The following is a 23,745-nucleotide window of genomic DNA, read 5'->3' on the forward strand; positions in this document are numbered from 1 at the left end:
GAATCGTTGGCCTGGTCTAAGCTACATTTAATTTCTTCCCGGTTCTGAAATCTTTCGGCTACATTTTCTTTTCTATTAAATTTATTTTTGTTCTTTTTGCAACAGCTACAGTTTTCCCGTTTGACTTCTGATTAACATTTTACGCAATATAGTGAAAGTAGTTAAGGTCAAATAGTAAATTCAGAAGAAATTGGATTAACCGTGGAAGCCGGACATTCCGTCCTACTGCATTGTGTTATAAAAGATTATTAGAAGAGCAAATGCTAATTAGCTTTAATATTAAGCTGAATGGCCTGAACTTAAGAAGCCGAATTCTGTCTATTTTTATCACTTTCTTTTTCTGTTTCAGTCGCAATGTATGTAATGGAGTCAACGGCAGCTATTTTCCAGCAATTTTTCGACTATGTTTAGTTATTATGTCGCACCATGTTTATTCGTTTTATTAAGACTCTTTTGACTAGTTCGAAAATATGGCTGATTATAAGCAAATTCCGTCCATTTGGCTAGATTGTAAAGTTTTGTTTTTGCATTTTAATTGCTCCAAATCAAAGCGTGCAGCAATTTTTCGGATCGTGGATGTCTTTTTAATAGTCGGTTTATAGTGTTTTTTCGTGCGACCGATGTGACTTTTGGTCCTCCAGTACAGGATTTTGGATTTACCGGTTGTCCGAGAGCAATTATTCCGACGGTAGTCGTGAGTTATGTTTTGTAATTTTTACCGGTCAAAATGTCCTTGGTGATAACAATTATCTATCTGTACGCCGGCTCCATTTAATATACGAATTTCAGTATTGGAGAGAGAAAACTGTTCAGACTCTCCTGGAAATATTTTGCTATACCTCTTTCTGTTGTGACGAAACAAGACTTTTTGTATAAGATTTTAGATCAACTCTCTAGAAATTTTTAATGTCCACTAACTAATCATTGCTATCAACTCGTTCTCTAATAGATATTGTAGCTAATCTGATTTGAGAAATTTAAGTGCAGGATCTTCGTAATGACAGTTTTTACCTTCAAAGTCATCAGAACGCAAAATCGTGGAATCTTGCATTGCAACATTTGTTCTTTCAGCTGAGATATGTTTGGAGTAAAATAGTGTCTTGGATTTCAATTGGTAAAACAATGCCAGTTATTCCAATTGTGTGTCCAGTTTGCTTGAGCACAATTGTCCCTGATGACAAACTAAGTAACCCTGGATGTGGTCACGTGTTTCACACTGGATGCATTGAGGAGTGGTTCCGGGTACAGAGTAATAGGAAATGCCCACATTGCAGGATCTCATCCCGTGCCACCCAATCACAGTCCATTTACCTGCAGTTCGATGAAAATGCTTTAAACGAAACGAAGGAAAATATTTTCTCCCACAGTGACGAAGTGCAACTTGTACCTAAAACGAATTCGGAATTAGAAGCAGAGCTTGTTTCTCTCCAACGCAATTTAACCAAAATCAAATCTGAATATTCTAGTTACCAATCAAAAGTTCAGAGCGAAAAAACTCAACAAGAGCAAACTGTGTCATTTCTTAGCAATCAACTATCTAACGCTGAATCTAGCTTGGCCGACAAGAATGAACAGTTTTCAACATTGACTCGAAAATTTGGGAAAACGAAGGAATCGTTGGAACAAGCAAGGCATGACTTGACCAGAAAAGATTTCAAAGTTCAGGATTTAGAACGACAACTCAAGTCCATGCAGAGAAAGCACGATGCAGAAATTGAAAGGCCGTGCGAGGTTAGAAATTTGTTGAAGTCAAAAAGTAGCGAGATTCGAGAGCGAGTTGAGAACTATAAACACATGGGCGACCATGGAATACAGGTTTTAGCAGAGCTAACAGTCGCTTTGGACGGCGAGAAAAGGCAACTCAAAAGTGAACTTCAAAGTTTGAAAGTTGAAGTTGAAATTCTGCGCAAGTATCAAGACAAAATGTATTCGAATGTATCCCACATGAGCGACATTTTAACAACCGAGAAACAAAAGTCGTCAAAATCGTCACTGAAGCGACAAGATTCAGTTTCAAGTTGCCTTTCTTTGGACGAAACTGTAAATTATTCTTTTGAGAAAAGCACTAATCCTAAAAGGCTGTCTGACCAAAGTGTATCTGAACTGAACTCAGGAGATGATAAAGAAAATGATCTTTCATCAAATTTCAAACAGCCGTTACAAGTTGCGTCAACATCGAGCTCAAGTTCTGTTCCAACCTCGACCTCGACTGCGGGATCTAAAGATAATTCAAGTTCCGAAAATGGCGGCAAAATGAAGAGAAAAGCCTATCTGCCTGTAAACAGTGATGATGATGACATTTTAATGGAACAAACTATTTTTATGGAGTCGCCTGAGTTCAAAAATCCGTTTTCAAATGTCAAAGGAAGTCTTCTAGCAAGGAAAAGTGCAAATAGTACAGCCGTGAAATCTAAAATTAAAACAAGTGTTAGTGCATCAATGCCCTCGGTATTATCGAGTGACAGTAAGTTATCATTAAAACTGCCGAAGAGGCATTATAACGGACTTGGATTTAGCTCAGCTCCTTTGTTTAAAAAGACACCAAGTTTTCCGAAGCATAATTAGTGTGGTTTTAGTTAATATTATGTTGATAATTTGATTGATTTGTGTTTGAATTAAATTTAGGCTGCCAATAAATTGTTTTAGATTTGTTGTTTTGGACACACTTCCGTATCGGAGAGAAGGGATCGATTTTGAAACAAAATTAGCAGATTGAATCCGATGGTTGTTAAATTATTGCCTTGTAGTAGATAGAGAGCTTTGGTGCACACGTTTAAGAAGCGAAGACGAGTTGGATGGAAGTCTGGCTATAGTGAACCGGACGTTAAAAATAGTTCAACCAAGTTTACCTTCAAAACATAAAAACATAGCGGGAAGCCGAACTCAAAAGCCGAAGAAACTACTTAGAAAGTGAAGCATTACTAGAAATCTGTTAGTTCTTTCGAAAATCTCCAGAAGCTGCAACTCCAAAAACAAAAAAATTGACTGATTCCGTCTTCTTCAACCAATGACTTGCCAAATGATAGAACGGAAAACTAAAACTATGTGTAAAGATCGGGAAAAGAAAGGACGAAGTATTGAAGATTGTTAAGTTTTCAATTGAAGTTTTTAAAATTTTCTGTAAAGTTCACTAGTTGCAACGTTCCAATAAAGTTTGTCGCAATATCGTGTGGGTTTGCGTCGATAACCATAAAAATCAGAAACAAATTTGACTAAATCGTAACATAAATACAACTCAATAGTAATCAAAACGGCGATCAGGATCAGCTGAACCGGATAAACTCCCTATAAAACGTAAAGTATTCAAAAAAGAAACGCAAAAATGCGTATATAACGGCAGTCACTCAAAAACAGCTCAAAATGCATTTAGGTCCTATTTCAAGTGCACGCCAAAAAATTATTTATAAAAGCGTCGCTCCGCCATTGTTTTTCGAACCGTAAAATTATTAGTAAAGCAAAGATGAAGTCAGATAAAACCTTCAGTTTTATCTTAAAGAAGCCTGCGTTGTCCTTAGTTTCATGTTTTCGGAATTAAGTCGATGTTTTCTCTATCTCTATAGAATGAGCTCTGTAGAGAGTAGATTTGTTTTTGTTTGTTGTTTTTATATGATCATCAATAAGAATATACTTTTTCTCTAGTAAATTGCTATTCTCTATTTTATTCTCTTATCAAATCTTCGGAATGTAATCTGTATAAGTTTCTTGATGGTTAATGGAGTTGTGTTACGTAGTAAATGAACGAAGTATTGTCCAATCAGAATCGAGTATTTGAATTCGAATTTAAATGCGTATACAACGTTCTAATATACGTAGAAAGTTCCAGAAAGGTTCATTTAACCTAATTTAACGTAAATTTAATCACGGTATGTACGGATTTAGGTGGTTTTCAGCTTAATATTGTTAGGTTCTCTACACGATTGTTGACCTATTAGGAACTGATTTTGACGTCAATAACATCAGACAAAAAAAACCGGAAAGAGATCATCAAAAAATCTTGCCATCTAAGTTTCACTAGTTGATTTTCACGTCTAGCTGCTTATACGTTGTCTTATTAATCTTTACTTAAAAATACGTTGCTTTATCCCGTTTTGCAATACAAAAAAGGTTATTCAAGAACTTATCGGCCTACTGTTTCAATCAGAAGCTTACATTGGTCCCGGGCGCGACCGGCTTGTTCGATCCGAGTGTTTTGGCTAGTCTTGAGGCTAAAATTTTCAAAATTCTGACTTTCGTCAAAAATGGGACCAAATTTGCTTTTCTAATCCAACTTGCCTTAAATTTGCTGAAAGTACACACCTTAAAACTGCGGCCATTTTCTTGTTAAGCTCAAAACAGTGCTAGTTCTATTCTCTTTGTCTTTAAGAGTCTTCTGGAATTATAATCATGCCAATTTTTTCAGATTCAAACTCCAAAATTATACAAAATACTTATTTATTTTTGACTCATTTAAAATTTTTGTATAAAAATGATCCATTTCGAAACCATTTGAACAATTGAGTGTTTCGTAAGACAAGCAGCAATATCTGGGTTGATCCTAATATCATCATGGATCCTTACGATACTTAAATTTTTACTTTTCAATGGGGCCCGAACTTTTTTAAAAATAATTCAGCTATGTAAATTTTTTTTATGAGATTACTGGCGAGAAATTCAAATCAGGGCTTAATTAATGACGGATAATATTTACGAAAAACGAGTGCCGACGAGATTATTTTATCGTTTCAGAGTTAAACGTGTGGTTTTTATGGCTGTGACCAATTGTTTTCGTGAAAATTTTACGGACTTCTTGAGTTTTGCTTTCCTTTGTTGTCCTTTTTGTAGCCCAATGACTAAGTGTCCCTATTAAAAGATCCAGTTTGTTTTGATTGAGATTCAAGTGAACCTAGACAATTCTTTCTGTTGTTATCTAATGTCTGCTATCACTTTGAATATATTTGTTTGAAGAAAAAGTCGGTGACTTTTTTAACTTTGCACACTATTTTGTTTTTTTTTCTCTCTCTCAATTTCGGGCGCAGTCTCAATAACAGCAGAAGGAAACCGACTTCCTGTGGGTTATTAATTAAAGTTGGTAACAGTTTGATTTTCAAGTGATGGTTTCTTTGTTTTGATACTGCATGTATTCAAATTTTTTTTTTATTTTTGAGCGTGAGTGTGTTTTTATGAGCTCATTTTTTTTCCTTGTCGAATTATTGCATTATTGACTGGTCCAATTGAAGTAAAGCATATTAGGGAGAAAATGCACAGCGTTGGAAAAAATTGCATCTATATGTTTGTTGTTTTTGTTGAGTAGTTTTATGCTTTTTGGCTGAGACACATTTATCTGACAAAATTTTGTTTTTTTTTCGCCTCTTTCTCTTTCATTTTTTGTTGTACGCCATATACCTAATTACAACAGGTCTCAATTGCTTGCCCAGGACATATAACTAAATTTAGTTAAATATTTCAGTTTATAGCTGTTTGTTTTGATGACTTTCAATTTAACTTTTAAAAAAAAGATTGTTTCCTTTTTGTCTCCCCTAAAAAAACTATCTCCTTTTTGCTTTCATTTTCGTCAGTATATAGCTCAATCTCATAGAATCTCATAAGAAGTCTTAATTACTTTTGTTGATTTAAATATTTTTTTTTGCGCTTGGTTATATGTTGTAACTGATTGCTTCGACCATTCAGTTTCATTAAAATTGCGAGATTTATTAACTGTTCAATTTCTTGGTTTCTTTTTGTTTTCATGTCTACAAGTTCCTTTCATAAAGAAGACTATTTGATGTTAAGATGGGGAGAAAATAATGATTTACAGTTGTTGTAGGTAACGTATTGTGATTACAGTGCCTTGAACAGAGTGATGTCGTAAAAATGTTTGAAGTTTTGGCCTCTTTGTATTTGTTGTTATTTTGTGGGGTCCTGATTTAGTCTAATCCCTAACAGGCCTAATTGGCTTCCTGAAGTACTGCAACTTAATCATTCGCTTCTTATTGGAATCTTTAGTTTGTTATGACTTTTGAAAGTGTTTGTATTCAAAACCTATTTGGGTTTTTGCGCTTCGCCTTTTTTAAACAGTTTTTGATCGATTTGTGGCTCAGTCACTGTAAACACAGGACACAACCTATTTCCAGTGAGCTAATTTTTAATCTTAAAAACGGTTTTTGCTTCAAACATTTGTTTCTTGACTTTGTTACTACGAGATTTCGTAAAATGTTCTATTTGTACAGGATAATCGATATTTGTTACAATAATCGCAAGTTCCATTGGCCTTGAAAATTGGCGCAATTGAAAATTGGATAATGACTTGTCTCAATTGCTTTTGATGGAGATGTAAATGAACATTTTAGTGGTTTCAGTTGACATCTAATGACTTTAATAACTGTGAAATTAATTGTTTTCAAAAATGGAAACACTTCTTTTTTAATGAAATATAAATTATATTGTTTTGTTTAGGTTTTATCTGATGCGATATTGGTTTTCTAATGATTTTTTTATTATGGACATCGAGGTTTGGTTGTAAATAATATTGGTTGTTTGATTTTTATTATTGACCTTTTTTATGTATTTCATTGGTTGTTAATTGAACGATATGTATGTTTTTGAAAAATTTATATCTCTTCATCATTTGGGAGACAATTAAGTCATGAACGCACATAAACGAGCCTCCTTGTTTAATACCAAATCCAAAGTTACGAAGTCTTACATGCCGTCTTTTGTCTAACCAAGTCAAAACGATATGGATTCGTTGAAGGAGTTTATTTCCAAATCTAAATTGTGTTATTACTGGTGCGGGAAAATAAATTGAAACAGGCATACCCGACTATCGTAATTTGGAGGCAGATAAACTGATTAGTTGGTTCGTAAATCAAAATGTGGATGCGCTTCAGAGAAGGGCAGGATCGACGAATTTTACAGAGCTGCACGGTTGCATGCACGAGGCGGTGAGTCTGAGTTGTGCTAACATCTATTCTCGTGATTTTATCCAGCACAAGACCAAGAGAGAGAACAGTGACTTCGACTTCACAGCATTAGAGATATAACCTGATGGAGATTTTTGTTACCCGGCTGCAGTAATAATGTTTCAAAAAAAACTAAGACAGAACCAAAACGTTTTATATTTTCTTTTTGTAGTGATGTAACTAAAGAATAAATTGGAGGTTAAGATATCCAACCACTGACAGAAATTTTTGTAGCTTTTCAGACATATAAGTATTACTTTATGAAAATAACTTAAAGGTAAGAAATCATACACTCTGATTTTTGGTCACATTAACCCACCGCAAACATAATTTTTGAGACGAAAAAACATCGATATTGAAAATTTTTGGAAGATCAACCAAAAATTCGCAAAAATTGATATAGTTGTTTTGTATATCAAAAAATGATCTCTGATATAGAGAAAATTGAGAGAACATTGTACTAAATTGTTTAATTTTGAAAATTTGTGGTCAATTTTGATGCAATTCAAAAAACATTAAATCAATATCGAATATTGATAAACCGTACTTTCACGCATAAAATCGTCCAATTTACTGGATTACCGGTCCGTTCTCGAGAAATTGCAAAAAAATTGACCAAAAAAAGAAAAACATGACAAAAGTATAAATTTTTGACAAAGTTGTCAAAAATCAACTTTTACAACTAGGAGGATCGTCAATTGAGTGAAACTCAATACACACAGAAAAGTTGTGAAAAAATTCACAACCCCGGCCTATAGAAAAAATTATCGAATTCTCATAATTTTTGTCGTCGCTTGTTTATGTACCGTTTCGTCTGCGTCTTTTTTGTCCTTTCACTCTTCAATTTTCCGTGTTCAATACTTATAGGTTGCCTTATTAATCTTTACTTATAAATACGTTTCTTTATTCCGCTTTACAATACAAAAAAGGTTGAATTCAAGAATTTATCGGCCTACTTTTTCAATCAGAAGCTTACATTGGTCCCGGGCGAGATCGGCTTGTAGCCTAATTGTTGTGAAATATATATAAATGGAGCAAAGATAATCTCATTGTTCCGACCCACTTCAGTGGGGGAGGAACTATATACTCAAATGGGTTTTTTGTTCAGAAATTTTTTAGCCGTTTGATATAATCATCGTATAGAGTTGTGAGTGGTATCATTAGAAAGCCCGTCCAGCCTAGAATATGGAATTAAAAAGATTTTTTCGATATTTGTTTTCATAGGAGTTATCTAGGTTTGAAGTTTTGTGATTATTACACGTAATTCAGCTGTTTTTGTTCACATATTCGGTATTTTTTATCAATTTTTCTTCAATTTATCTAAAATTTATCTAAATTTTGAACTGTGATGTCGTTTATTTTATCTCATAAGATAGGGGAGGGTCGTTGCATTGTTCGATCCGAGTGTTTTGACTAGCATTGATGCTAAATTTTTCAAAATTCTGACATTTTTTGTCAAAAATGGGACCCATTTTTGCTTTTCTGATCCGACTTGCTTTAAATTTGCTGAAAGTAATACAACAAAGGTTGAATTCAAGAATTTATCGGCCTACTGTTGCAATCAGATGTTTACAAGTTGATCCCCAAGCGATTAAAAGCGGTGCTAAGTTTTTGGAATGATTTCCCTTAGTTTTGATGGAATTCAGTTTTCATACAAAGTTTCCTTAAAGTTTGGCTGAGTTAATTGAAATATTGGAGACTAACTTTAGAGTCAGTTTTGGTGGTAGAATTTCTTAACTGTTTCGTAAATGATACATCCATCTATTATCTTTCAAAGACATGCTAATCATTCTTTTGTTACGTAGCACAAAGCTTCGGTTTGTTTGCAGAAGTATACGGCTATGTTTTCTGTTGTCCACGTGTTCGACGTAAAAGAAGTCATGGATGACCTACATGCACGAAAAAATCGTTCATTACGCCGCAGAGGTATGCCCAAATCGTCACGGCCAACGTGCCCAATCTGTGTATCTCGTGTTCGTTTTTTCTTTGTTAATACAATAAAAAATGCAACAGTGTTGCGGAAAATAGCTACTTTAGCAAAAACAAGCAAAATTGAAGGGAATTGCGCATCCCGTGTTTGCAAATGTGTCCAAATTTTAGCCGCGAAATAAAAGTACAAGCTTTGTACCCTAATTTTTGCGGAATTTGTATCACAAATTTGCTCGATTTCTGTATCGCTTTTTTGCACGCAACGTAACTCGATTTCGTCCTATTATCCACATTTAAGACTAATTTAATGCGCGTTTTTGATCAAAAAAGTAATTATTGGAGCTTTGTTACTACTAATTGCACTTATTACAACTTTCAAAGCGTTCCTACCCCGTTCATTGAATCTACTCTAGTACATCAACTGGAAGATATGGCAGCTCATTAAAGCTATGGCGGTTAAAGCCATGGCGGTTATTGAATCTTTATTACTACTACTAGTTTTTTATTACTATTTTATTACTACTTGTTAAAGAGTATTACTTATTAAAGGGTGTTACTTAAAATCGGCCAGTCCCACATTGATATACAAAACCTTTTTTCGAGCGATTCTTTGGAAAAAAAATCAGTTTTTGTGGCGTTGGGACCTACACCATATATATAAAGTTGCTTATATTTAAATCACTTTAATGCTTTGAAAGCTTCCATGAAATATTTATTAAAGTGCTTATTACAAAATTTTAAATTACATTGCATGCTCTAAAAGCGCGCGTTGAATTCGGCTCAATTGCGGATTAGAGATACTTTTAATGCGATTAATAGATAACTAAAATGAGCGGAGATGTGTTACAAGACTTGTAACCTTTTTTACGATTTGAAAGGTTTTTTATTTCGCAAAATTGGCGAACTCCATTTTCGAAAAATAAGATACAAAAGATGTCTCCTATTTTCGTTCATTTTATGTATCTAATTTTCGAGCGAATTTTATTAAAGCGGAAATTTTGGGGTATGCCTCTGCGGTGTAATGACGACATAAAGTTGATTCAGTTGAAGGTCTTTGATTTGAAAATTAACTGATTTCATCTTCAGAGCTAGTACTTAACTAAATCTTCTCACAATTTTTTTTGTAATTTTATCTAATTTTCGAGAGAATTTTATTAAGGCGGAAATTTTAGGGTATGCCTCTGCGGTCTAATGACGACATAAAGTTGATTCAGTTGAAGGTCTTCGATTTAAAAATTAACTGATTTCATCTTCAGGGCTAGTACTTAACTAAATCTTCTCACAATTTTTTTTTTATAATTTATGATTTTGATTATAACTAAAATTATATTATTATTAAAATAATATATATGATTATGATTATAATTATGATTATGGAACACAGTTTTGTCAAAAATTTGTCTCGGTCATTACAAGAATTTTGTTGATCTTCAGAGTCTTCCGGTAATGTTTGCATTCTATCACGTTGGTTTGATTCATTAGAAGTCTGATGTTGAACTAAAAACTGAAAAACTTAATTTGATCACAGATGACTTACTTCAAACAAGTGACTTACGCTTGCTGACTCTCCTTTATTTACGGTTACAAGATTGGTCTAATAAAAGCTCAGCGCAGTACAGGATTTAAAAAACCTTTCCGTTTCTTTGATTATATAGAAACAGTTTTTCAGTTTGAGTTCTATTTGTTTTGGAACGGATCGTTTCAATGCTGATTATATTATGGCTGGTGAGTTTTGTTGAAGTGTGAATGGGCGTTGAAGGTTTTAAGTTGGTGTAAACCTTGGAATGTTTCCGGAGTCTTTCAGTTAATTGTTTAAGTTTTATTCTTCACCAGTTCGACCTAAAAGCAAAAAACTATTTCCCCACTCTTGACTTACTTCCTTAAAAATGCTTTTGAGCCCATTTACTCTCTCTCATTCAAGGATTTTAGGTTGGTATGTGGTATTCTCTTTTTGTCGTTGATAGCCGAGCGCCATATTGGAAAAAATCCGAATCTTTTCCGTTTGTAGCCCCCCCGGGCCACAATATAACTACCAACGTCGTGCAAATTGCTCTCAATCGAAGGGCGGGCGGTTGGTTTCGGTAGTAGCCAGCTGGGGCTGAGGGAGGCTAGCATTGGGGGGGGGGGCTATATCAGCTCACATCAAACAAATTGAATGAATATAAAACGCGAAGTCGCTGAGTTTTTGTAACGCTGACTGACCAATAACTCAATGATTACTCTACTGTCATCTATAGTGATTCATATATAAAATTCATTAAAATTTTATAATAATTTGACGACGTTGGCAAGAACTACGCAACTGTAGATTTATGAATTTATTGCGTCCGGGATCATGTATATAATCATTGATTGCACAGTTCACACATTTATCATCAAAAATACATTATACAACTTAAGTGCTACCCGGTGGTAGTTTAGTTTTCATTTGTTTGTGTTCGATTAATCGTCTTTGACCTGAAAAGCTTCAGAAAGTCCGATCTGAATTTCTTGCCAAACAGGATATAGATGTAAAAATTTGCTGAATTGATAAGTGCTGTAATCATTTTCATAACTCGTTGAAGTATAGCAATCAGCGCTTGGTCTCTCAGGTTTTCAACGTCCATATAGCTACGTCTTAGATACACAATTGATCCAGAAAGTAGGAGTGTGTCAAAGAGAAGAGTGACAACTATCATTTGTCTAGTTATTTCCATATCTCGACGATTTTGAGATCGCGAACGGTCGGTTTTTGAGCCTTCAGTCCTTTTTCGAGATTTCCGACCATTCAATTGTATTTTAGCAGCGGTTATAACCAAAAGAGTTGTAACTATTACAATTGGAGCTAGTGCTCCTGTTAAAAACCTGATCCGAGGAACAAATTCATAGAAATTCCGTCTAACAATGGTGTAGCTTGTGGGAACACATTTATTCAACGATGGATGTTTTCGCTCAACAAAAAGCCCCGGTAGTGATATAACAAAAGATACTAAATACAAAATGGCTGTTGAAATTATGCATACTTTTGGCTTGCCGTATTGGCGATACTTAAAAGGGAACACAACAGCTAAGCATTTGTCCAAGCTGAAAAGAACTGTCATGTAGAAAGATGCAAATGATGTAGCCCACAAAAGGAAAGCACAAGCAGAACACGTGAAATCATTGAACGTTTGAATGTAGAACCCAAACAGTAGAGGAACGCCATCTATAATTCCGTCGTAGAATACCCCCACCAAGTCAGATAGAGCAAGAGCGAACATGAAGGCTGCCCCGGATGAGATGTTGTCCCATTTGGATATGATGAGCATCGTGAACACATTGCCAATGCAGCCCAGAGTGGAGATGACAGAATTGACAATGTCCAGTCCAAACATGGCCGACACCACTCCAGGGTAGAGATCCTCCCACATTACATTCTCAAAGGAGGAATGGGCATCTGAGATGTTTTCAAATTGCTTTGATATATTTGATTCAATGATCTAAAATGTCCGATTTCAAGCGATAATTGTTCAGCTAACTTTTCGACAACCCTTATCAGCAGCAGGTTGTCAGAATTTTCATGCTCATGCACTCTGGTTTCATTCGAAAAAATTCTTCACATCGCCACCGCTTTCATTGTCTCTTTTTTTTGAAGACCTTGATTTATTATGGGACTTTGTCAACGGTAGCAATTTGATTAATGGTTACGAGAAATTTTGGTTACTAATTGATGTAGTTTGCGTAGTGGTGGATAATTAATAAGCTTTCAGTTATGGAAAATAACCGGAGAACGATTTGGGATTTTCTGAATTTGACCTTCAAGTTTAACGAGGCTAAAACATTGCGGGCAAATTTACCTTGCAGGGTCATCAGAAAATGGCCTGCAATATTATACCTCGGAGACTACCAGAACTGATTTAGCTCATTCTGATAATATATTAAACCGCAATATTTTGAACTTCTAATATGCATTTAAATTTCTGGCGATGTTTGCATGTTAGGTTTGCGTACTTGCGAAAAACATTATAAACGGTCAAATCAATCAGGTAATTTGAGGCTAGATTGATTTGCTGGTGGAATATTTGCAGAGGTGAGCTAATTTTAAAATTAACTAAATGTGAACTCCATTTTATTGTTTGTGAATTAGTTAAATGAAATTATTGTTTGGGAAAACTATCTGATTTTAAATGATTTTTAAAAATTTTTCGGTTCTATTCTGTTTCGCCCCCCTCCAGTGTTTTTTATGACCCACAGTTACAAATAGTATGTTGTCATATAGCACGTTACTATGTTAGAAAATAGCACGTGCGACTGAGGATCATAAAAGATTTATGCTCACTAAGCTGGGGTGTGGGCGAAACAGAATAGATCCAATTTTTTGCCATATATATTTTCTCAATCAAATTGTGTTGTTACTGCTGTTAAAGAAGTCACCGGCTGAAGCTGAATTTAAATTTTTTACGGTATAACAAGTGTTGTTTTCCAGCTGAATCACCAATAAAACGCAGTTTTTGAAAGTCCTCCGATATAATGAATAGCTATTTAATCTCATGGCCAACTGATATGATAAAAATAGTTTTTGTATTGAATATGACACAAGCGCATCAACGAAATTATCACAAATAGTGCTCGAAATCTCGGAATCAAACATAATGGCTCTTTAGTTTGATGAATGACGAGATTTTGATCACGGAAACAATCAAACATGCCAAGAGCTCGGTCTTTTTGATAAAACATAAAAGGAACAGTTTGAAAATCTAACTCCAGTCTGCAAAACTAGAGAATTGTTGTGTTTGTGCCGATCAAAATTTCATCCTAATCATAGAAACAAAGGAGCCTCAATATTTTATACGTTTCTAATCTTTATTGGAGTTGAATTTATCATGGAGGAAAAGAGCAGAGCTAAAATTATACAAGACAAAGGTAAAATCAGATTTAAATATGCCTCGTGACTTCGTTGAGAAAGCAATGAATTGTAAGCAGTGAATATTCAACAAATTAGCAGATTGACAAAGCAGTGTATCTGAGTGTATACATGTGCAACTTGAGCAAGCTAACCTAATTGTTCACTATATTTCAGTTGAGAAAACTCCACAAGGTTGAATACAATTTTTTTTCCTGTACTAACCGCAATTCATCTTGGAGAGTAAACAACTTCAATTTGCATTAATTTGAAAAAAAATCGTGCATATACTTTTTGCTATTTTGTAAGATCTGTCATAAATCCAGTCAATTTTAAGATTGCGAATTTGTAATTACTTAGGCTTAAGCGAGAGAAAAAGCTTTCAAGTTCATTTTTAAGTTTTCAATACTTATAACAAAATTGCACTTTGTAGAATTGCCAAAACGAGTCGAAAATGGCTTTACTCTAGATCAAAGATGCTAAAAATTTGGCGCTTCTGACTCCAACTAAAAATCAAAACTACGAATTTGGGGAAATTGTTATCTTAGGGAAAATCTTTTTTTCGACCAATCACCAGCGGTGGGCTCAAGGGTCAATTTTTACAGTTTTTTCCGTTTTCGTGAGAAATCATTTTAGTTAGTTCATTTATATAATCAATGAGTGCTATTTATACGCGGATGACACATAAATCACCAGCACTGTGGAGATTAATGCAACGGGAAAAATCTATTGAAAATGCTATTGTTAGGAGCAAGGAGAATCGGTTTAACTTCTATTTCGATGAGTTTAAAAATGAGCAATTTTCGTCACAAAAAATCGAAACATGCAGATTTCGCTTATTCCCAACAATGAAACCATCTCACAGGAGAGAGTTTTTAAAGACCTAAGCGTTTATTTTTCAGAAAATTTATCGGGAGATTATCACTTGAGTGTTTTTCTACAAAAAAGTAATCAGAAGCTTGTACAGCTACAGAGATCAACTCCAAGTGAAATGAAATTGTCAGTAAATTGTAATCTAATCAAAAATTACATATAATAGTTTGTATGTCAGTAAAAATATCGTCAGGAAAATGGAAAGACTCCAGAGACAAAGTTTAAAATGGAAACAATCAAGCAGTCATTTTACTGATAAAGAAAACAATGTTTGTTTCCAATCAGTAATTTTACTTCCAATCTCATATCAACTTGTCTTCTTGAATCTGGTGGTTTTAAAAAATTTTTGAGAAGTAAACCTCCTTTTCAGGGAGAGCATTTTTGACAATTGAGAAATGGACATCCTAAAACGCGATCTAACGAGAAAATTTTTTTATACTCAAACGATTGTAATCGCCATTGGCGATGTGATTTGTTATACCGAGTTTACAAGCTGCAATAATCCGATGTCACTGGCGCGTGATTTTCACAATTAAAATCCATCTTCACGTTGTCCCAAATTCAAAAGAAGTCGAGGCATATATTTGATTTAGCTAAGAAGAATTTTATGTACAAATATTACCCGAATGTATGGACAGTGTTTGAGAGAAATCATTTTTAATCCCCGTTAGGGACTTACTAAGCTTAGTAAAACCAAGTTTTGTCAAATTAGGGTTACATTTTTTTTACTATTGTTGCTTAATTGTTTAAATTAGCTGGTAACTTCGAGGAGGTACATAGTTTTGAAGAGAATTAGGTGGCACATGCATAGATCATATTGTAGCCCGGTACGTATAGACAGCTACTAGAGAAACAGGCGCAACCTTTGCTATTCCTAATTTTGTTTGATTAATGTGGTTTCCTTGGAATCAAAACTATAAAAGCTACAATAGTAACAAAGCGGATACACTGCGAATACAGATACAATGCTCAGAGCTAATTTGTAATATCTCAACAGATTTGCAACCATTCGAACGAACACCATGGATTAAAGCCTTTACTGTCCTCTTTTAGTCAGCGAACAACCTCTTCGAAGTCAATAGCAGGTCCGTTAATGTATAATTTTACAATGGGTTGGGACATCAAGCATTAATTCTCTCTATTTGATAATTTTCTGAGTTTTAAAAGTTTTTGCGTGGAATAAAAACATTAAAACTACTTTTTTCAAAAATTTTAGTTTTTTTGACTCATTACATTTTTTTGAAAAAAAAAATGTAAAGAATCAATGCATTGTTTTTCACAAAAGCTTTTGAGCTTTCTAAAAGCTGCATCTTGCTGGACAAACTTTTGATTTGCGAACTTCTGTAACCATTCAGAAAATATTTGATTTGAATGTTCACTATAATATTTCTTTTTAAAGAGGTCACTTAGTGATTTTAGTTCTTTAGGATTGGAAAAATGTCTGTCGACTGAAGATAAGTGGATTGATAAAAACAATTTTTTTGTCGTCGAAAAGACGCTAATCACAAACCGTAAACGAGATCAGAAAGTCATTGAGAATAATAAATATTGCAACCTTTACTTTGTATTTCGAAAAGCATTTAAAATATTGTTCTGTTTTCCATCATTTTTTTTCTGCAAATCCTAGGATAAAATTTTGTTTGTTCACATATTCGTTACTTTGGTTAGTTAGCGAGTTCAATTAAAATCATTATCACAGTCATTTTGAAAAATTTGTAGTTGAAAACTGTAATTTGCAGTCTTCATTTTTACCGAGTTTTTGCAAACCAAGTTTTCTGAAGAAAAACTTTGTCTCATGAGAACTGTGAAAAATTTGTTTGGCACTTTTGTTTAATTTTTTAAATCTTTTCTTTATTCTGTTTGGTTATAGTGAATAAAAGTTGCTGATCTGCTTACGCGTTCTGTTTAATGTAAAGCGATGCTTGCCCCGTTGAATTCTTGGATTTAGATTACCTTCCGTTGGTGCAATTTGTTTTTTTTAATTGTGTCTTGTTTTATGCAATTTGGGTAGTTCGAATCTAAGTGCGATTTCTCTTCAGTCGACTTGTACTTTTTTATGTCTATTTAAACTCACAGCAAAAACTACGTTTCGCCTTGTTTTGAATAGTTCAGCAGTAATTTTTGCTATTTGAGGGTTTATCAAGTTATTTTCCCCGAATATGTTATCCGATTACTGTTTCCGATTTAAAAATGTTGGTTTACAAATGATTAAAATATACTTTTGCAGCAGAAATGTTTGACTCTTAATTGTTGCTAACGAATAAATTTGGAGGAAATATGCAAACTTTCTCTGTTGTTGTTTTCTCTTGGTTGTTGTAAATATTGGCTGACAGATAAATCAAGCTATGCGAACTCTCAAGCTGTGGGAGTCTTCTTGAATTTTTTCTTTCGATGAAAAATGTTTTAACTTTGCAAGAATCTTTGTTGGATTTAAACTCACAGCAGCTGGCCGACATTCAAACGAAGTTCGACTTTGATTTCTTTAAGAATAGCGGTTGTCGTGTCATTACGATAACACAAAACGTTTAATCTATGTGAAATAAATTATGGTTCCTGAACCTGGTGAGGCTGATGCGATCAACAGTCCACTCATTCACAAGCATTTTCCTTTCCATCGATTTGTGCTTACAAATTTAGAATCTAGACGCCAACGTTCTGTTGGAGTACAACTTGATTTTTGAAGAATCGGGCTAGCTTGCTAATCTGGGCAAGTTTGCTAATTTATTGTTTGCTAATCTGCTCAAATCAGCAGTTACCGCAATTTTTTTGCGCCGCTTTAAATTTTTCACCAATTTTTCAAAAAAAAGAGATTTTTAATTTGGCTCCAGGAATTGTCAATTTTTAGCTTACCTCAGCAACTATCTCCATTATCAATTAAATGCGCTGAACAAATTTGGGGTTTGTTGAAATATTGAATCACAATTGTTTGCTCAAAAAAATAACGATTTGTTTGCCTAATAGAGAACGTTTTCTTTAGTTTTTTGTTTCTGAACTGTCGGCATTTTTGAGTGATCCACCCAATGAATCGAACAATCCAAATTATTTGTTTCTGACGAATAATGATGTTTATGATGTGTTTCTTTAGTTGAATGCAGTTATTACTTTTGATATTGCTTTTAGTTATAAAACAGTTATTATTTTTAGTTGTCATTCTTCCCAATCAAATTTGTTCGTTTTTCTCTTGATTTGCTGTCAGTTTTAAAAGGCTTTCTTCAACAACTCAAACAACGTTTTTAAATTTCAAAAGCTACTCAGATGTTAATTGTTTCGTCCCACCTTAGTGTCGGGAAGGAACTATATGCTATGATGGGTTTTTTGTTCAGCCGATTTTCGCCGATCGATATATTTATTTTATAGAGTTGTGATGGTATCATTAGAAAGTCTGCCAAGCGCAACATTTTCATGAGAAATGGCGACAAATATGCTCCTTTAGCTTACGTTGTTCAAATTTATCGAGAGTACAGACATAAAAACTGTGGATACAATTTTTGTTTCATATGAAGGCGTTTTAAGCTCCGGATTCTAGGCGTTCTAGAACTAAAAATTTGCCTTTCGCTAATTTAAATTGATATTCACCCAAAACTCATCATTTAATTATGACATATTGAATTTTTATTTCGCCAAATTATCCATTTCGCAACTATTTGGAACAGTTTAGTTTTTTAGGATCCGCAAAGCGATATATATATATATATATATATATATATATATATATATATATATGTTTCGGTTTTTAACATCGGCCTTTTTGAGTTCTGATGTTTGTTCTGATGTTTGGCATGAAGTTCTTTGAGGCTAACATGTAGAACCTGATTAAGAAAAGGTGAATCTTAGGGATTCAGTCGAATCTAGAGAGAGCGGAAACGTGAATAGATTCCAAAAGTGGAAATAAGTTTCCTTCATTTACCGTAAAAGTTATGTGTTTTCAACGATGAGCTTGGGTAAATTCATTTCGTGCTTTGTTATAACCTCTTATCAAAAAAAAAGTTTCATGTGTCGCTGAAGCATGGATATGGCTAGCCATATTTACAATACCTATTCAGTCCCTTTCAGGTTCGATTCCTAGTTAATAATAAAATTTTGTTTCTCAAATGCTCTATTATGGTTGAATGAAAGCTGTCAAGTCTCATTTCAGGAGTAAATTGTATTGCTAAAATAGGTTCTTTTTTTATAATTTTTCTTGACTTTTTAGACGTGGGCTCTCAATTTTCGGCTCATTTTGATGTAATTAAACTTAGAATGTCTGTGAAGCTCAATTAACGCAATCAAGCTTGCCATTGGTTGCATGGAGCTACTTGGTTACATGCAGTTGCATCCAGACTTCTCAACTTGAGCGCTTTTAGAAAACCCAAACGGCATAGCCCAAGCAAAAGGATTTTCGATGTCCTCTGTTGTCCCTGGTTCTTAGCTGCTAAGTACTCTAACAGCAGGCCCCCTTCAAAACATGGCAGCCTTGCCTCATTTGACTCTGCGATATCAACATCAGACTGATAGATTCGTAGTAATGATACGCATGGAATGGTTAAGTCAAGAAAAATTCAGAGAAACTGATTATTAGGCGTACGATGTTTGTTATCATTTCGTCATTTTTTTAAGTTTGTCTACCTGGATTCATCTCTCTTTCCCCTAATGTCATTCGCCATTTCCTAACGGCGAATTGCAGCTCTAAATCATTTTTACAGCCCAAGTTCAACTTAACGCAGGCGCCTTACTATGAATGCGACGGTCTCCTGTCGTATTGATTCTGTTTTCATTTATAAGTCTTCGCAGTAGTTCTGACTTCCATTTTAGCTTCCATCAAAATTGCATGTTAGAGAAGTGTAAAATGTATTGTTAAAATCATCAGTGTGTTTGCGTAAATCACCTACTTATTTTAGAGAAATTTAATTAAACGCTCTATGAGAAAAAAGATACTTCTGTATTATGATATATGAAGTTAGTCAGCATTGTTTAACAACTTTATTGATCGTGGTAACATTTTAAAACAGTGCTGAATGATAGTCAAACAGATCATAGAATCACACAAAGCAGAGCTTATTTTAAGTCTGGCTACATTATGATCAAAATGCTTTTTACAATGCCCAAACTAAAAATCAAAAAAATGTTTTCTGTAAAAAGAGTCAAAACTTAAATTCATGGCTATTGTCAATACACATTCCGTGGCTTTTTATAGCTTTGAACGCAAAAAATACAGTCACCTTTCATATCTTGGTTAAAAACCAAGGACAATCAGCAATTAATTGTATCCTTAATTTTCAATAAAACCGATTTTGTAAAAGATTTTAATTATGAAACTGTCATATAATATAGCATACACATCGTACACAAAAAAAGACAGCCTTGCTTCATTTGACTCTGCGATATCAACATCAGACTGATAGATTTGTAGTAATGATGCGCATGGAATGGTTATGGCGAAAAAAATTCACTGAGAATCTGATTATTAGGCGTCCAAGGTTTGTTATCATTCCGTCATTTTTTTTAGTTTGTCTACCTGGATTCATCTCTCTTTCCCTTAATCTGTATTTCACCATTTTCTACCTAACGTGGAAATGCAATTCTAAATCATTTTTACAACCCAAGTTCAATTTAATGCAGGCGCCTTACTATGAATGCGACTGTCTCCTGTGGCCTTGATTCTGTTTTCATTTATAAGTCTGCAGTAGTTCTGACTTTCATTTTGGTTCATCTAAATTGCATGTTAGAAAAGTGTAAAATGTATTGTTAAAATCATCAGTGTGTTTGCGTATATCACCTACTTATTTTAGAGAAATTTAATTAAACGCTCTATCAGAAAAAAGATACTTCTGTATTATGATATATGAAGTTAGTCAGCATTGTTTAACAACTTTGTTGATCGTGGTAACATTTTAAAACAGTGCTGAATGATAGTCAAACAGATCATAGAATCACACAAAGCAGAGCTTATTTTAAGTCTGGCTACATTATGATCAAAAAGCTTTTTACAATGCCCAAACTAAAAATCGAAAAAATGTTTTCTGTAAAAAGAGTCAAAACTTAAATTCTTGGCTATTGTCAATACACATTCCGCGGCTTTTTATAGCTTTGAACGCAAAAAATACGGTCACCTTTCATATCTTGGTTAAAAACCAAGGACAAACAGCAATTAATTGTATCCTTAATTTTCAATAGAACCGATTTTGTAAAAGATTTTAATTATGAAACTGTCATATAATATAGCATACACGTCATACACAAAAAATGACAGGACTATAGCGTCTTGGTAAAATGAAAATATTGTGACTAGATGTTTGTCAAAATGAGAGTTCTCTGACCACAATTTTTTCCTTCATTGAAGTCCCCTGACAACTAAGCATCGATACGCAAAAAGCGCAGTTGTTTAACATATTCTAGTTTCTGCGTGATACCTCATGAGCCTCATGGACAACAACAGTAAACGTATTGTATATTTTTCTTTGAGCCTGATGCGGACGAAAAAGTTGAGGCTAATTCAAGACTTTCAAAAACTAGCTAGATCTACAATAGCAGCTCGGATAGCACGGAAGCAAAATATATAGAGCAAGAGAGAGATAGAGAGAGAGGGAGAGGGAGAGAGAGAGAGAGAGAGAGAGAGAGAGGGAGAGAGAGAGAGAGAGAGAGAGAGAGAGAGCAAGAGGAAAAAGAGGAAGAGCACTAACCACAATGGGCAAAAATTGTGTGAAAAAGAGGGCAAACATCGCGCTAATTTTTGTCAATTAAACAACCAAAATTTCGTTAATTCGTGCGCAGAAAAAATTTTCCAAAGAACACGTTTGCTGCAGGCGCTCAACTAAAATTGACTGTCAGGCCCCGGATATACAACAAAGGTAAGAAATTACGAGTTCCCAATTTCCTCAAGTTCTTTCCTATTCCCTATCAAACTTTTTGTTACGATCTTTTATAAAAACGTATTCACTCTAAACTTTTTATTTCCAAATTTTATAAATTTTGTTCACTTAAACTTTTTAACACTATTTAGTATTCTGAACAAAAAAACCAATTTTAAAAATTTTTTCCAATTAATTGTTTAGGAAATGGTTCAACCGGGCGGGACTATTAATCACTTCTGTTAAAATCTCGATGATTGAAAGTTATGCAACTGATATGAAACGAAAGTTCTCGAGTTTTTCAACAGTTGACTTAGTAATTTTGTACTTCAAAAGCAGTTATGACAGAGTTCTTCCGCCACCCAGAATATAGTGGTGAGTTGGTTTTCACGTATAATTTTACGCAAACACTCCAAACTCATAACCTTTGATTTATCGAAAATTATTTTTTTGGTAACTCTATGTATAAAAAATGAAAAATTTATCCATAATTGTGAAAAAAATCAACCTGTGTTTAATCATTGCTTACTGCTTGAACATGGATTGATTAAAAAAACACTGTGTTTTTGCACTGACTTTGAGATAAACCATGGGAAGTTAAGGTAGCTACAAAAAATCAAAGTTCTATTGTTAAATTTTGAGGTGCTCGTTGTATAGTAATTATTGATCGTTGAAAAGGTAAACGTAGAATAGGTAAAATTTAAAATTAAATTAGCACCAAGAATCCCAAAAGGCAGAAACAATTTCTAAAACAAACATTTATAATAATAACCAAAACAATCAAATTAATGAAACTGAGCGAGCGTTTATCTGCCCCACTCGACAACGAATGGTTATCTTGCAATATCTTGCAAGATTCTGGCAAAATCTTGCAAGATCTTGCAAGATAACCCTTTGTCTTGCAAGAATCTTGCAAGATAACCATTCATCTTGCAAATATGCAAATAATTGGAATATGATCGAACAAGATCAAAATGAGACGCGAACATTGCTTCCCATCAATTTTTTTTACATTGTGATACATAATTACAACCAAAATAGCATCAACTTTGTTTTCTTCCACTCAAACTAAAAATTGAATCAATTTAGAAAAAGAAAGTAAATTGTTTTCCATAGTAGCAAAACAAGAAATTTGAAGCACGAATTAATGTAAATAAATGAGAGTAACCAGTATTAATACCAACGGCTGTAATAAAATACAGAAATCTAGTATAAATTTTGTTTCAAATGATCTCTGAAAACTCATTCTACTATATTTTGGTAATAGTTTGCGCTAAATGAAAGATAATGCGTCTAAAACATCCAATGATAGCAGAGCTCGACCGGAACAAACTTGCAAGAATCTTGCAAGATAACCGTCTGGTCTTGACTAGGGTGTTCTCTTTATGGGATGCTAGAATAACCATAGTTAATATAGTATGAGGCTCGTTTCTATAGTTTTCAAATAAATTTTCAAATATTCAGAATGTTTTTTTGGCACTTTCAACACAATTTCAGCGCACTTTACGTAATCTAAGTCATGTAGGGTCTGAAGTCATGTGAGCAAAGCTTCAAAAACGTGTGACATAGATGCTGCGAAGCGATAAAATTTTTAAGGAAACTTTTAAGTGTTTCAAATATGTAAAGATAGTGCTGAAAATATGTAAGAAAAGCGCTGAAAGAGTGAAAATTAAGTGTTGAAATGTGGCGAAAAGTCAGTTCTAAGGAGAGAACGGCAATTTCGGTCCAACTGGAGTGCTAGATAATTGCAAAAAATGTAGAAGTTATCTCAGCAAAGACGAGAAAATATGTTAAGATAAGCGCCCGAATCGAATTTTACCCCCAAAAGAGGTAAGATTGGGGGGGGGGGGGGGGGGTAATCGGGGATTTTTTAGCCATATCCCCTCAAAACTCTTAAATCATTTTAGGGGGGGGGGGTATTGGGGGTAAGCAAAAGTGGGCGGTAATTGGGGCGGGCGGTGTGGGGGGTAAAATGATGTAAGAGTACGGGGGTAATGGGGGTAAAACGGTGCAAGAGTAGGGGATAATGGGGGGTAAAACGATGCAAGAGTAGGGGTGTAATGGGGGGTAAAACGATGCAAGAGTAGGGGGTGATGGGGGTAAAACGATGCCAGAGTAGGGGTGTAATGGGGTGTAAAACGATGCAAGAGTAGGGGGTGATGGGGGTAAAAGGATGCCAGAGTAGGGGTGTAATGGGGGGGGGGGGGGGGTAAAACGATGCAAGAGTACGGGGGGTAATGGGAGTTAAAACGATGCGAGGGTTTTACCCCATATTAATACCTCCCCCCCCCATTACCCCCCTAATCTTACATCGTTT

General features: G+C 34.4%; 1 protein-coding gene across 1 annotated transcript; it reads left to right on the plus strand.

Annotated features, from left to right (window-relative positions):
• Positions 1-1,050: 1,050 nt before the first annotated feature.
• LOC142335971 (uncharacterized) lies at positions 1,051-2,651 on the plus strand. Its single transcript, XM_075384394.1, has one exon. The coding sequence runs from the start codon at positions 1,123-1,125 to the stop codon at positions 2,563-2,565; it is 1,443 nt and encodes a 480-aa protein (XP_075240509.1). The 5' UTR covers positions 1,051-1,122; the 3' UTR covers positions 2,566-2,651.
• Positions 2,652-23,745: the final 21,094 nt, after the last annotated feature.

The sequence above is a fragment of the Convolutriloba macropyga genome, chromosome 3 (assembly GCF_964194025.1).
Source record: "Convolutriloba macropyga chromosome 3, txConMacr16.3, whole genome shotgun sequence".
Taxonomy (NCBI): Eukaryota; Metazoa; Xenacoelomorpha; order Acoela; family Convolutidae; genus Convolutriloba; species Convolutriloba macropyga.

What these genes read in the sequence shown, in the direction of transcription:
- LOC142335971 (XM_075384394.1), top strand. Translation starts at nt 1,123, where the DNA reads ATGCCAGTTATTCCAATTGTGTGTCCAGTTTGCTTGAGCACAATTGTC.